Below are 13,550 nucleotides of genomic sequence, written 5' to 3'. Positions count from 1 at the left end.
TATTTTGCTTATGCTCATCGTGTTCTGGTGCTGCCAGATACAGTTACTGCAGATGCATTGATTGCTTATTGTTAAATACCGTTGTTTTACCAGTATGCATCCCTTTGTCAGAATGTTATGTGACACTGAAAGCAGTTGTGCTGTCAATGACACGGAAACAGAAGGAATTTATTACCCTTCAAATCAAAATCATGAAGCACCATATGAAAGCCTAACTTTCTCCAGAGCACAAAATTCTCTCCATAATCACTATCAGGCATGAGGATCTGTGTGGTTTGTAACATGCACATTTCAGTTGTGACAGTGCCCCTAAATTCATGTAGCAGGAAACTGGTTTTATCTGTGTCAAAATGTCTATATGCATACTTCACTACTCCTAAAAGTAGTATCAAGGAACAGTAAATACATATCAGACTTGGAAGGCAAACAGAGCCCTATTCAGCTTCCATCATTCTGCTGCTCCACATTAAAAACATCGTAATACATGTGCTTCCAAAATTATAACCAAATTATTTGTCATGCTACTGTCAATGGTTGCAATATCGGGCTTTAAAGCTCCTGCATATAGCTATGTCTGATCATCAGTAAGTATTCCGACAACTATATGAGACTGCCCATGCGCATATTCCACCCATATTATGCTTGGATTTTAAGTGATGCTTCATCAGTCCCCAAAAATAGCAAAGAAAAAAATTCATTTAATGGGGAATCCTGGAAGTACACAGAGCTTCAAAGAGTCACTCATTTTATTTAAGCTCCACCTTAGGAGCACAGCTCCATTCCTCCCAGTTGTAGCTCTTGGAAACTCCGCTACATGGAGTTCAGAGACCCAAAGAAAAATTACCAGTGATTGCATTATTATGGGCAACACTGATTTCAACTGACATTCTTTTAGATGCTCATTTTTATTTTGCATCCATCTGCTGAGAACTGTTACATGTTTGTTTCTGTTATTTTTGTTACACTACAGGGAAACTGAGAGAAATTGCATTTGGAAATCACCTACCTTGGGAGGCAGGCCATTCAAAGCTCACAAAGTCTTGAGGTGCAGTGATATACCATGTAGAGAAACAGTGCCAGAGAAAACACTAACGGTTTCCTTGAGTACTTTGTATTTTTGCCAGATGTACCTTTAAAGCAACTGCCCAACAATGGGATTCCCACGTCCTCTGCAGCCTGGTAGCGAATTAGCCATTCTCCTCAGCAAGAGTAGCACTACTGTGCTATGGTGCCACCCAATACAGATGAGTGAAACAGTAAGATTGCCACTTGCTACCAATTTAATGAATGACAACATTCTCCTCTTAATCCAGATACTAGTCTAAGACTGACCACTAAATGGAAACGGGCAATTAACTGGTATTTTTATCTCCCTCCACTGTGATGCGGTATCAATTAGACAAAATAGGCTTTATTATTCACGACTTTCACGAGCAGTTTTGCTTTTCAGTGTTATTAGCTTTTTTTGTACAGGAGATAAAGAATAAACATACAAGAATTAAAAATTAAGACCTTCTCTTGCAAAATCAATAGTGTTATCAAGGGTTGACAACATTGTATTACTTTGATACTAAGCCAAAACATCTTTCCTAGGACATACTCAAGTAATCCTGTTGTCCTGCTTGAGATCTTCAAGATCAGCTGGATGTTCCTCTACAACAAAGTGGATAAAAACCCCTATTACCAAACATCATTGTAACTACGTTTAGTGACATTTTACATTTTTGTCAAATAAATACTCTTCCCAAAATATTTTCTTATTGTATAATGACCTCATTGACATTTTCTTATTTCATTGTTGCCTTTAGTAGGCCATAGTTTGGCATGTTCATGTGAAGCAAATAGCATTTCACACTCAGATTACATTTATTTCAGTAGTCAACTGCTTTTCAGCATTGAGGAAGAATGCCAAGATGTAGAGCTGTGCAAGTATGTCAGCTGTAAAACATCCCTATCTATACAGAAGGACAGATCTCTTACTGGCTGTAAATGGATCTGCATCTCCTGAATGTGGCAAAACTTTGCTTTTCCACTTTCTGATGAGACACAGTTTGCACATAGGAAAAGGAACACTGAAATGGCAGAGGACTCAAGTCTAGGACTAATATTGCCCATGGCTTGCTCTGCTGTCATTCATCATCCTGGGTCAGCAATCAATCAGTACTTCTCCCACAACACCAACTGAAGATGGTCCCTGATAAACAGTGCCTTTTGATAAAGTCTACTGGACTGGGAGGCAACAGGCATTTAGTAATGCATACATTTAATATTCTACACAGAACTGACAGAAGAATCCTAAACTGAAAGGATGGAAAAAACCTCCAAGGTTAGTTTACCTTTTTGTTTTTGTTGCTCTTCTTACGGTCCTTATTTCTTAAGTCAATCTTGTAAAAGGCCACGAAGCTCTTCAGTATGTGCTCTTCCCTTCACAAATTTCACTACTCTGCTGTTTGCCCATCGTAAATGATTGAGACATTGGCTGCAACATATTAAAACAGCTGAAACTGGCTGACTTCCAAAAAAGGACTTTAGAGGAGATCACCTAGATTTTAGCTGTGAAATCGTAGCTCAATGAAAAAACCCACAAAGCTACAGTTGATTACAGGGGCCATCACAAGATTTCACCTCTAGAACATGGGCAGATTAAAGCTAGAGAAAAGCTTATTGAAATGCTTTTCCATCTCTTACATTTTCATCATGAATTTCAGCTCACCTTCCAATTCATATAAGGCAACCATGACCAGAAATTTCCCCAGTAACTAATAAAGCAAATTCTACGGCCTGCTTCCCACAGCTGTACTAGGAATTCGGCCAAAGGAAATGAAGACTTCTCTAATTCTCATTTTTTAAAAGACCTACATAACCTTATTCAAATACAGCATTAGTGATGTGCACCTGCATTTTCCTAACCTTCAGTATGTTAACCAACCCACCACTGCATGCTAATGAAGACTAACACAACAGAAATAACTTAGTGTAGCACAGTTACAGACATAGCAAAAGCACCAGAGAGCCCAGCTCAAGAAAAGAGATGTTATGTTGACAGCACACAAGAGAAGCTGCCAATTTCAGGGAATGCGCATGTGCAGACTGCTTTCTGCACAAAAAATACCATTGGAAGGAGACAAATACACAACTCATCAGTGGGGTGCGGAATTAACAAAGCCTCAGTAACCCAAGAAATTACTAGTGCTGATCAAGTATGGCAAGGGGAAGAGTACTCCACTCTTGATCAATTTTACAGGAATTCCATGCCTCTACATGTCCTTAATCTGGCCATGTTACGGAATTACCTCTGCTGTCCTAGTCCTGGGCATCTCTTAACAAACAGCCAACGGCCACCCCTAACACAAGTGCCTGTAAAAACTTTCCGGTTGCCCAAGTTTGGCCTCTCTCCCTTCCATCTTTTTATATATATATATATACACACACAAATAACTATAGATAAAATTAATTTATAAAAAATATATTATTTTATATGTATATTTTATATTATTATGTACTTTAAATGTATATAATTCATATACATTTATATTAAAATTATGTATTTTATATAAATTCAGATAAATACAAATACAGGATCTTATGGGAAACCTTGGAATTTGCTCTAGAAGGAGCACAGTGAAACTAATCAATTATCCCTCTTGTTTATTGATAACTCTAGAGAACAATTTTTACTTTTGTGTACATCCACTGCAGTACAGTTTTGGCATCATATGTAGCACCCTCTCAAGGAGAACTGTACAACACTGAAGTTAAAAGAATTTCCATCCAGGGAGAAGGTTTGAGGTTCATTAAAGGAATGCTTTTCAAAGCCATATCATCTATCAGCTGTCTCTAAAACTGGTAAAACTCGAAAGTTACATTCTTATAGGACTGGTCCTTTCCTCGAATTCAAATATATGGTGTTGCAAATTAAAACCATTCAGCATCTGGTTAATCACTGCATTGAAAAGACAAAGCAAAACCCAAGTCATAGCAGAACAGCAATATTGCTAATTTCCCTAGCTATGAAAAAAACCACAGAAATGATAATTTAAACATTAATGTGAATTCTCTCAAAACGAACACATATTAATTCATTTTCCAGAAAATTTATGATAATTTCATGTTAATTCTTTGCCTCCTGTTTTCAGAGTCACTGATGACTCAGTGCAGCTATCTGTATGCTGAACATCAGCTGTTAAGCACAGTGTAAGATGTAATGTGGAGATTTTCACAGCAGGTTTTGTCTAAATGTGGAACTCCACAGCAAATAGCCATCTGCTAGTCAGCCACATTAGTAAAGTCTATGTGTGTGCGTGTACGTGTATGTATATGTTCCCACACAGACTACTAATGCCTTAGCAAAGCAAAAGTTCAACAGGAGAAAAAAATCTTTACAAAAAAAGACATATTTATATATAGCTTGTATAATATATGTCATATTTACCAAGCTACAGCATTAGTTATTCAATATCAACTACCACCTTAGAAAAACAAAGCACAATTTCAGTTCAATAATTTTGATGTTGCGGAGCTTACATTTTTCCATTATCATAACATATACACATGCCAAAACTCTTCACAACATCAAACACGTAACTGTTTGCATTGCACTCACAGGCTGTAATGTGCCCCATACATTGAAAAAGATGCACAGCACATTAGAAGCATCAGAGATAGTTAATTTGCTTTTCTCCCAGGCATGCTCCCAGCCCACCTCTCGTACTCTTTTTAGGCCTACTATTTTGTTCATTCCTTCTGTGTCTTACTGCATAACTCCAGGTCTATTCCACAAAGACACATTTCTACTGACTGTTCTTTACAAACTGCTTTTCCACATTCATTTCTTCCCTGTTACCTTTTGGGTAACTCATTCCTTGTGCATGTCACTTTGAAGAAGTGCCTTAGAAGGCAGTGGTTAAAGGACCATTTTTGTCTCCCTCCTCCCTATGATTTTTGAGGGCTAAGACAAGGGGCAGAATGTTTTCTCACTGGTTTGTTTAAATGTACATTACAACATGAAATTGACTTTTCCTCAAAACTTCTTTTTTTCTCATTTTTCTTTCTTTTTTTCTCTGATGTTCTGGGTCTTCTTTACACTCAGGACACAGTGTCCTACAAACGTATTCTGTTTGAACAGGTTGGGCTGCATGCAGTGTTGTGAGCCGCCCAACAGCTTGATTTGCTCTTAAGTCTCATTTGCCAACTTTTTTGCCCACACCTGCCAGTTGCTGGTGTTGCTTTCAAACAGAAGAAAATGGAAAACAGCTTCCACTAACACAGATGGATATACTAGCCTTTGGTGGGGAACAGGGGCAGAAAGTGGTGGAAAATATAGGAGAGTCAAGGGAGCAAAAGCCAAGTCTTCCATACCTCAGGATATTGGCCTTCATGGTTTACATGCAACTTCTCAATCCAGGGAAGTAAGATTAAGTCTAATTCCTTTATAACTGGGTCTTTAGAAAGAGTACTGGGGCAGTAACAAGCTTTTTTTCTTAAGCCTAACTGATGCTGTTTCATGTAGCTTCAAAAATCAAAGGACTCGATTATGTTTGCACATTAGTTTCTTGCCTTTTTTTCCCCTGTCTTTTATCCCCTGACTTCAAATACATCAGTTATCCATATTTTCTGTGTTTAGCAGCAGTACATTAGAAATTTGATCTGGTCGTGCTCTCATGCTTACCATTTCTGCAAAATGGCACAGCAACAGAGTGGTAGACACCCCATAATTATAAATCCTCCTGCCACAAGCGCAATCAGTCGAAATGTCAGTTGCATATCTGTAGAGTCAGCAGAGGCTTGCATTAGATGAGAATCATTCCATATATACCGGATGTGAATCATTCCAATATATACCAGATATATATTGACATATAGATGACAGAGATTAACCTCTAAAACAGACATGCATATATCTCACCCAACAACACAATGAAAAAAAGCAGGTCTTAGAAATGAGCTCAGGTGAGAAAGATCAAGTCTCAAATTTGACACATTTGAACAGCCCAAGTTTGCTTAGTTTCAGAAGCAACTAGGTTTTCAGTGAGCCCTGGGCATAGGGGTGGGGGGATAACACAGTCCTTCAGAAACTTCTCTGCATCCTTAGGAACAGAGACAAAACTGTGCAAATGAATGCTATCTACCTACTTCAGTTCACAACTTTTGCAGCATTTTCTTAAAGCATTTTATTCCTAGCGAAATTCAAGATAAAACTCCCAGATGAGAACCATTTGAATATGCAGCCTGTGACCATGTTACAGAAACACAAGTGCCATGAGTTTAATATCTGCTAAGCACTTCTGTTTTGTCAACAGATTGCTACGAGACAAACAGCATGTGCTCCAAGGGCAGTAAATGTCTGTACTTTCTTTGGACATATGTTGTACATCCAGGAGCACTCTAGTAGCTAATTAATCTATGAGCAAATAATTCTGTAAAATAGTCAGCCCTTGATATTTATGTCCAAACAATAAAAGCTTAACTGGAATGAGGAATCAAGTAGTCACAACTGAATAAGCATGTTTAATTTTAACATGTGCTTGAGTGTGTGCCCTTCAAATGAGCAGAAGAGCTGTAATTTTCACTGTACAGCTTTCCTTCTTGCTATAGGACAGCCCCTGGGAAACCTGTTGCAGCTGACCCTGCTTGAGCAGGGAGGATTGGACTGTATGTTCTCGAGAGGTCCCTTCAACACCAATAATTCTGTGCCTAATAAAGGGCCTCTAACTTCCTTGTATTTTTCAGTTTGCTGAAGCAACTTCACTGTGAAAAGCAACTGTCTCTACCAAGCTGTATAAACAGGAAAAATGTTAAGATTTGATACAACCCTTTCAGTGAAGCAGAGATTACCACAGTTATGTGCAAAGGTAGGACATACAAAAAGTTTGCTGCATTCTTTCATCTGAGACAGAAGAAAACCCATGTACACCAAACCTATGCTCAAATTAAAAAAAAACAAACAAGGTAAAATACTATGTTAAGGCTAGAATTTGAGAACAGAGCCACAAAAAGTGTTAGCTGTAAGAGGCTTCTGCAGATCTTGGTTGATCAACCTTCTTCCTGAAGCAAGGTTACCAACAAAATGAGGTCAAGTTATGCCTTTGCCTAGCCAGGTCTTGAAAATCCTCAAAGGATGGAGACTCCAGAACCTTTCTTATTACTTCTGATTGTTCTAGAGTTGCACTACTTTCCTGAAGAATTTTTCCCCCCACCTAATGTCCAAGCTAAATTTCCCAAAATTCAATTAGCGGTAATTCCCACTTATCATCTGGTTCTACCAAGCATTTGTGGCTTGCTCATCTTAGAAACTGCATTCCTAAACAGGCTCCAGTACCTATTAAGCAACCAAGTAGCCTCCTCTTCCCCAAATTAAATACATCCAATTCCCCCACCTTTTCTTGATAGCACTTTCACAGAGCCACTACTACTTTGGATTAATCCCCCCTTTCCACAAATAGTCTTCATTCTTTACACTAACATATTTTACTAGGTTTATTTGCATCATTCTTTGCTTGTGCTGGGGTAGACAAGATACCCAGCTAATTCTTTGAATCAATTATTTTCTGTCTTAATATACATGCTCAGAAATAAATGCAAGCTTACACTTACACTGAAGAGAGTGGCGACGTGAGAAACTTAAGGGAGAAACAGAAATGAAAAATCACATTGTCTGACCAGAAGCAGCATTTGGCTATGAGGTAGTTACCTACAGAAGTATACTTACTGTCTTTGAATGGCATATAACAAATTGGTTCATAGCTGGTTTGGAAAGGACAACAGTTATTTTCCAAGCATTTGGTTGTGTTAAGGCCCGCTCCTACAGGACAAGGAATTAAGGTTTGTCCTTCTCTGTGACGGCATGCTTTAAAGAAAAAGAAATAATACGTAAGATCTCTATTCTAGGAGCAACGCTCAGAGGGAAGTTAACATTTTGATGACCCTAGTATGTTTTCATAAGATAAATCTGCCTGAAAAAAAAACATATCATTGATTTTCATGTATGCTCTTTCCCCAAAACTAATCTTTATATTAAATTTAACAGGAAAGCTAAAATGTCCTCCAAAATCTTCTGTAATTTGCTCTTCTTAGGAAACATTTACAAAACCCAGTCTAAGCATCATTGTACAGCTTTTTTGTATTTAGGTTTGCAAAATCAGTGGGAGAGACAAGCAATTTTCTGACAGGACTGTTTAATCAAAAAACAAATTTAAGATTTTTTTTATTTTTTTTTTTAAGGGTCCAGCAAGCATAGGATACATTGCAGCAAACCATCTCTGGTCGACACTAATTGCATGTTTCTATAGTCACCTGAAAATCAGCTTGTAGGACCAAATGCCCAAGATACTTAATCAGTTACTGATGGTCTCAAACCTATCACCCTGTATATCAGATGGTTTTTCACTCTCCCAGCCTTTGCCTTTACTATTTGGGTGGTGTGGCTGGAGCACTTGCTGGTGAAGACCAGTACAAAAAAAGTCATTGAGTACCTTAGCCTTCCCCATGTCCCAAATAATCACATCTCCCATTTCCTTCTGGAGAGGGCCCACATTTTCCCCTCATCTTCCTTTCATCTGTAGAAGCTTTTCTTGTTGCCTTTGACATCCCTGGCAGATTTAATTCTATCAAGGCTTCAGCTTTCCTAACCTGATCCCTGGCTGACTGGACAATTTCTCTATACTCTTCTCAGGCTACCTTTGTTTCACCCTCTGTAGGCTTCCCTTCTGTGCTGCACTTTGTCCAGGAGCTCCCTGTTTATCCATGCAGGCCTCCTAGTATTCTTTCCCACAACCTCCTTTGGTGGTATGCATCATTCCTGAGCTTAGAGGCAATCCTTGAATATTAACCAGCTTTCTCAAGCTCCCTGTCCCTTACCAGGGCTTTATCCCATGGTACTCTACCACACAGATCCCTTAAGAGACCAAAGCCTGATCTCCCGAAGACCAGTTTAGACAGCTTGCTATGCACCCTCCTTACCACCCTGAAGATCTCGAACTCCACCATATCTCCGCTTCTCTTTTCTATCTGTGATCCGATTACAGATCTTGCAATCTTTATACATGCCAAACCCTTTCTCTATTAGAAGATATCTTTCTTATTGATATTAGCAAATCCGCATTGCATTTTCTATCTCAATTTTATGAAATAATGTAGTTCTTGGCATTTAACTTCAGTAGTCCAGTCTAAGCTAATGGCACTGGAGCCTTCCCTAGCCAACAGTGAGCACCATGGTGCAGAATCCTTCTCTCATTTAGGATGTGCCAAATTGCTCTTTTTGTCCTATGTGTATGTGGGAAGACTAGAGAAGTAGTTTAGATCAAAGATGGATCCTACAGCAAACTGTCCAGCATTTCTAGTGCAATTACATCACTGACAAAGAAGGGATTTGTAAGAGGGTAGTAAAGCAGCAGAAGCAAAATTTCATTGCACCAAAGGACCATGTAACAATACCATTTTGAAGAGATCTAGTGAGTTTTACAGTATCAGATTGGGGGTTTTAAAAACATTAAATGCTGCCAGGTAGGATTGGGAGTGTGAACTAGAAGCAAGACACAAGAAAGGGAAAGGGACAAGAGAAACAATGCTGCAGTGATGAAGTGACACTTACTCACTGGCCTGAAGAATCTTAAGAAAGGCTCAAATGCATCTTTCAGTTTCGTAAGTACATGGGGTGCCACTTCACTCTTTTCTAACGCATGCTGAGGTGGTGGTGCAAAGCCTGAAAGCTCATAAGGATTAGCTCATTACCATCAAAATATCCATAATTAATTAAATGCAATGACATTTTCATACTCATTATCTTTCATTATGAAGGCATTTATAGTCATTATAAATCATGACTACAGAAGACTAGCAAGGTTAAGCATAGATGTCTTTTTGTTGCATTCACTTCTATTACTTCAAATTGCTTCATGAACCACAATGAGTAAAGAACTAAAGCTATGAAACTTTAATTAAAGAATCCATTCAGATAGAAACTGTCAAAGTAAAAAGCCCTACTGTTCATATACAAGGTGCAGGTTACATGAAAACCATATTGTATCTATAGAGGTACTTCGCTTACATAGGCAAGCAGAGATTTTAGCCTTTGCTTTAAAGATCATTCTCCAATTGAAACACAAAACATTGGGAAAGGTAGCTTTATCAGATACAGCCAAATGTGCTTCTATACCAACATCTTGTTTCAGACAGCAATCTACAACATTTAGGTAAGAGCAAAACATCCCTGAATATAGAGGTACTGGAGTATTTTCCCAAACCCTGGTGATTTGTGGCTCTGGGATGTCTCAATTGCCGTTTAGTTTTACTTCCAGGAAAAAAAACGGCCTCAGTAAACCTTGCTGCCTCACTATCTCTTTTTCATTAAACCAAAAGTGCAAATCACAGTGGGACTCCACTGGCAATCAACCATTGTACAATGAGGGAAAAAGAAACCAAGAAACCCAGTATTCCTATTTGCTTGCCTTTTTTTCTCTCAATGAGAAACTTACACCATCACAACTTTAATAGATTTCAGTGATGAAGATTACTGAAAGCCATTTCACGGTTTTATAGCTCCCGCAAACAGAAGTGAGATCATGGCCTAACTAAAAACTAACGGTGTTGAGCAACTTCAGTCTTTGGATTATTCTTCAGCTAGCAGCATCAGGAGCATGAATTCTCTATCCTGGGGCACAAATTGCCTCTGCTGTGCCATACAAAACTGCCTTGGGGAAAAAAAAGGCATCAGAATAGGAAGAATTTAATCTATGTCAAATAGAGAATCTGAAACTTGGTGTAACAGAAATGTGACCAGCAAAGTTCACACTTTCACAGTCCCCCTGTAATCAAGAGAGGAACAGAAAATTTTAAAGATTTTGTAATGATTTCTCAGGAAGTTCATAAGATGAGGTATCGCACAATCAGTTAGGTAAGAATCATGTGAAAATATTACCACAGTGGTCTTGCACATGATTCTAAGTTTAAAGTGATAAAAGCCCCACACACAGGTTTGATGGAACACTGCCAATCAGCATCAGCTGCACCACATACTTATGAATCACATTTATACCTACATTAGAGCTCACACATAAACACACCCCATGAAAACATTTCGCTTTGCAGCAACCAAGAGCCTTTCACCAAGATCTGAAAAGCTAGTCTCTGAAGTCTGGTTTCTCAATGCATAAAGGATCAAATGCAAGCTTAATGTGTGGGCTGATCCTTTACACACATGTCAGGTGACCAAATTCAGCTTCTGGTGTGAGCGCAATTTATCAGCCCAAAATCTTTGCAAACACTTTCAAGCCACCTGCTGCAGTAAGCAAATACATCAAAACCCAACAGATTGAAAGAACACCCTTAACTGTATGTGAGAGATAAAAAAAAAAAAGAAGAGGGAAAACCCAGAAGAACCTATAATCAAAGGTAAAATAAAAGGAAGATACACTGCCAGGGATCAAAAAAGCAGCATGTGTTTCTCATACAGATGCACAAAGAGGGAAACAGACACTGTAGCTGGATAAAAGAAAACCATGCTTTGCTGTATTTAAGTGTCAGGACTGATCAATCCCATCTGAAGTAATTAATATTTTTCAGCATTTTCCAATCATTACCAAAAGAAGAATATTGTAAACTTCTTGCTACTAAAATTAGTTGCTGCTTCTGTGAAAATGCACTTCCCCTTGCAATACTCACTTGAATTGATGCTATAAAGCAGTATCAGTACCATATAGTTCCACGCTAAACCGGTGCAAATTAGCAGCATTACTGCAATAAAACCAACAGTAATAATGAGGTTATGCATTAAAAAAATTATTGCTCTTAACTTCTTACTCATGGATTAGATAATGCCAGCAGACTGCTGTACAGAGCAGGACTCCCTTCTTTTGCACTAAGGAGGCCAAACCCAGTTAAATCTTTTTTTGCAAAAAGTGATTTTAAAGAAATTACTCATAAGAGCTTAAAGGAAACATCCGGTTAGGAGACAGCAGCCAAAAAACCCTCTCTCTGAAATGTCTGAGAGATAAACACCTGGCACCCTAAAAAGATCAATTTCAGCTAAAAAATTTAATTCAGGTTTTATGAACAGAATCAAAATTGAAGAACTAAAAACTGTTAGAAGCTTACAATTGAATTCTAGTTTAGCTTGTCGAAATAACAATTAGAAATCAGAACATACGAGATTCTCTGGGTAAGAGTTTATAAAGGTGGTTCAAAATGATATTATGGATAAAAACTTTTAGAAATTCCCAGTATATGCACAGTAATTTAACAGCAGGTTTAAACTGGGATTTTGTTTTTTTTTACCTCCAACCAACCCCCAAAGATTGCTTTGCCAGATGCTATATTCCACTTTGCCTGCTGCTCCTGTTGTTACCTCTAGAAAGAGCTTCTTTTTATTATTATCATGTGTATTTAGTTAAGACAGTTTAAACCTAGAGATTATTTTGCTAGTATTGGTGAAGGAGAACAACCCCACTTTCTGAAGTGCTACACAAGGAAAAAGATGACATTTTACAAAGGTATTAGTCTTTAAGGGGTCCGATTCCTCTCACTCCTGATAATTGAGGAAAACTTTCCTGCCATTAGAAGGTACCTGTTCTCCAAAGCAAGATACAGACACATTCTGTCCCACAGAGCAACTTTGCTTTGGTAAGTAAATGTGAAATGATTTCTGTCCTCTTAAGAAATAATATTTGCCAAGACACCTATTAACATCTAATGCCATACAGGACAACACCTAATGGGAGAAATAAAACAAGGGAGATAAAGAGACAAAGTTTTCCCCATTACATACTACTTTTGCTGTCGTCTCTGCTACTGTTGGAACAGGAAGACTACAGCTATCCAGAATACTACAACTACAGACTTGTTCCACAGAACGTGGAATCAAAGCTCATCACAATGAGCTCCCTGTTACTATGACGCAGCTCAGAATCAACAGTACAGATGTGATAAATGCATCAACAACCAGACCAGAAAAAAGCTGTACACAGTTTGAAATAAATCAGTCCCCCTTCCTTCCCAAGATAGTTAAGTCTCTTAATCTTTTAATTCACTAAATTTAAACCAAGTTTATGCTATTACTGATCACATTTCAGTGTGCAAACACTATTCAGTTGTGCAGGCCAGGCAGCAGATACCTCAGGACATGAAAATACACTCACCCCTCAGAACAAGATTTGTTAAGAGATCTTAAGTTAGCTTCCCAATAATTTATTAAACATTAATTAATTAAGTAATGGGATCACCCCACAGGTTCACCAAATATCGCCACAACCTAACACAAAGCTGTAATATTTCCATTCCTTTTCTTGAGGCTCTTTGCACAAACTAGGAACAAGGTTTTACAAATACAGAAACCTAAAGTAAACTCAGATGCCCTAAAAACCAGCAGTTCTCCTAGACCTGCCTAGAACAACTTCCGTTTCAGAAAAGAAGTATCCTATAAGAGCCATTTGATCTGATAAGAAACCTTGACAAAAGGCTATTTTTTTGCTATGCATTCATTATATATCCACATGTAAATGTTGTGGTTGGTTTTTTTTTTCTTTGAATAGTGAATTTAAAGGGTGATTCCTTTTAAC

The 13,550-nt window shown here is 38.1% G+C and overlaps 1 protein-coding gene across 1 annotated transcript; it reads right to left on the bottom strand.

The window, feature by feature from the left end:
- Positions 1-1,262: 1,262 nt before the first annotated feature.
- On the bottom strand, positions 1,263-12,833 carry FMR1NB (FMR1 neighbor). The gene is made up of 7 exons (XM_062640426.1): positions 12,761-12,833; positions 11,659-11,730; positions 9,590-9,700; positions 7,709-7,846; positions 5,669-5,765; positions 2,337-2,479; positions 1,263-1,651 (listed from the first exon to the last, which is right to left on the bottom strand). The coding sequence occupies exons 2-6, from the start codon at positions 11,726-11,728 to the stop codon at positions 2,380-2,382; spliced, it is 516 nt and encodes a 171-aa protein (XP_062496410.1). The 5' UTR covers positions 11,729-11,730; positions 12,761-12,833; the 3' UTR covers positions 1,263-1,651; positions 2,337-2,379.
- Positions 12,834-13,550: the final 717 nt, after the last annotated feature.

Source organism: Pezoporus occidentalis, unplaced genomic scaffold (assembly GCF_034315485.1).
Source record: "Pezoporus occidentalis ecotype Australia unplaced genomic scaffold, CSIRO_AGI_Poc_V1 ctg65, whole genome shotgun sequence".
Taxonomy (NCBI): domain Eukaryota; kingdom Metazoa; phylum Chordata; class Aves; order Psittaciformes; family Psittacidae; genus Pezoporus; species Pezoporus occidentalis.
This window is presented reverse-complemented; position numbering and strand designations above follow the sequence as displayed.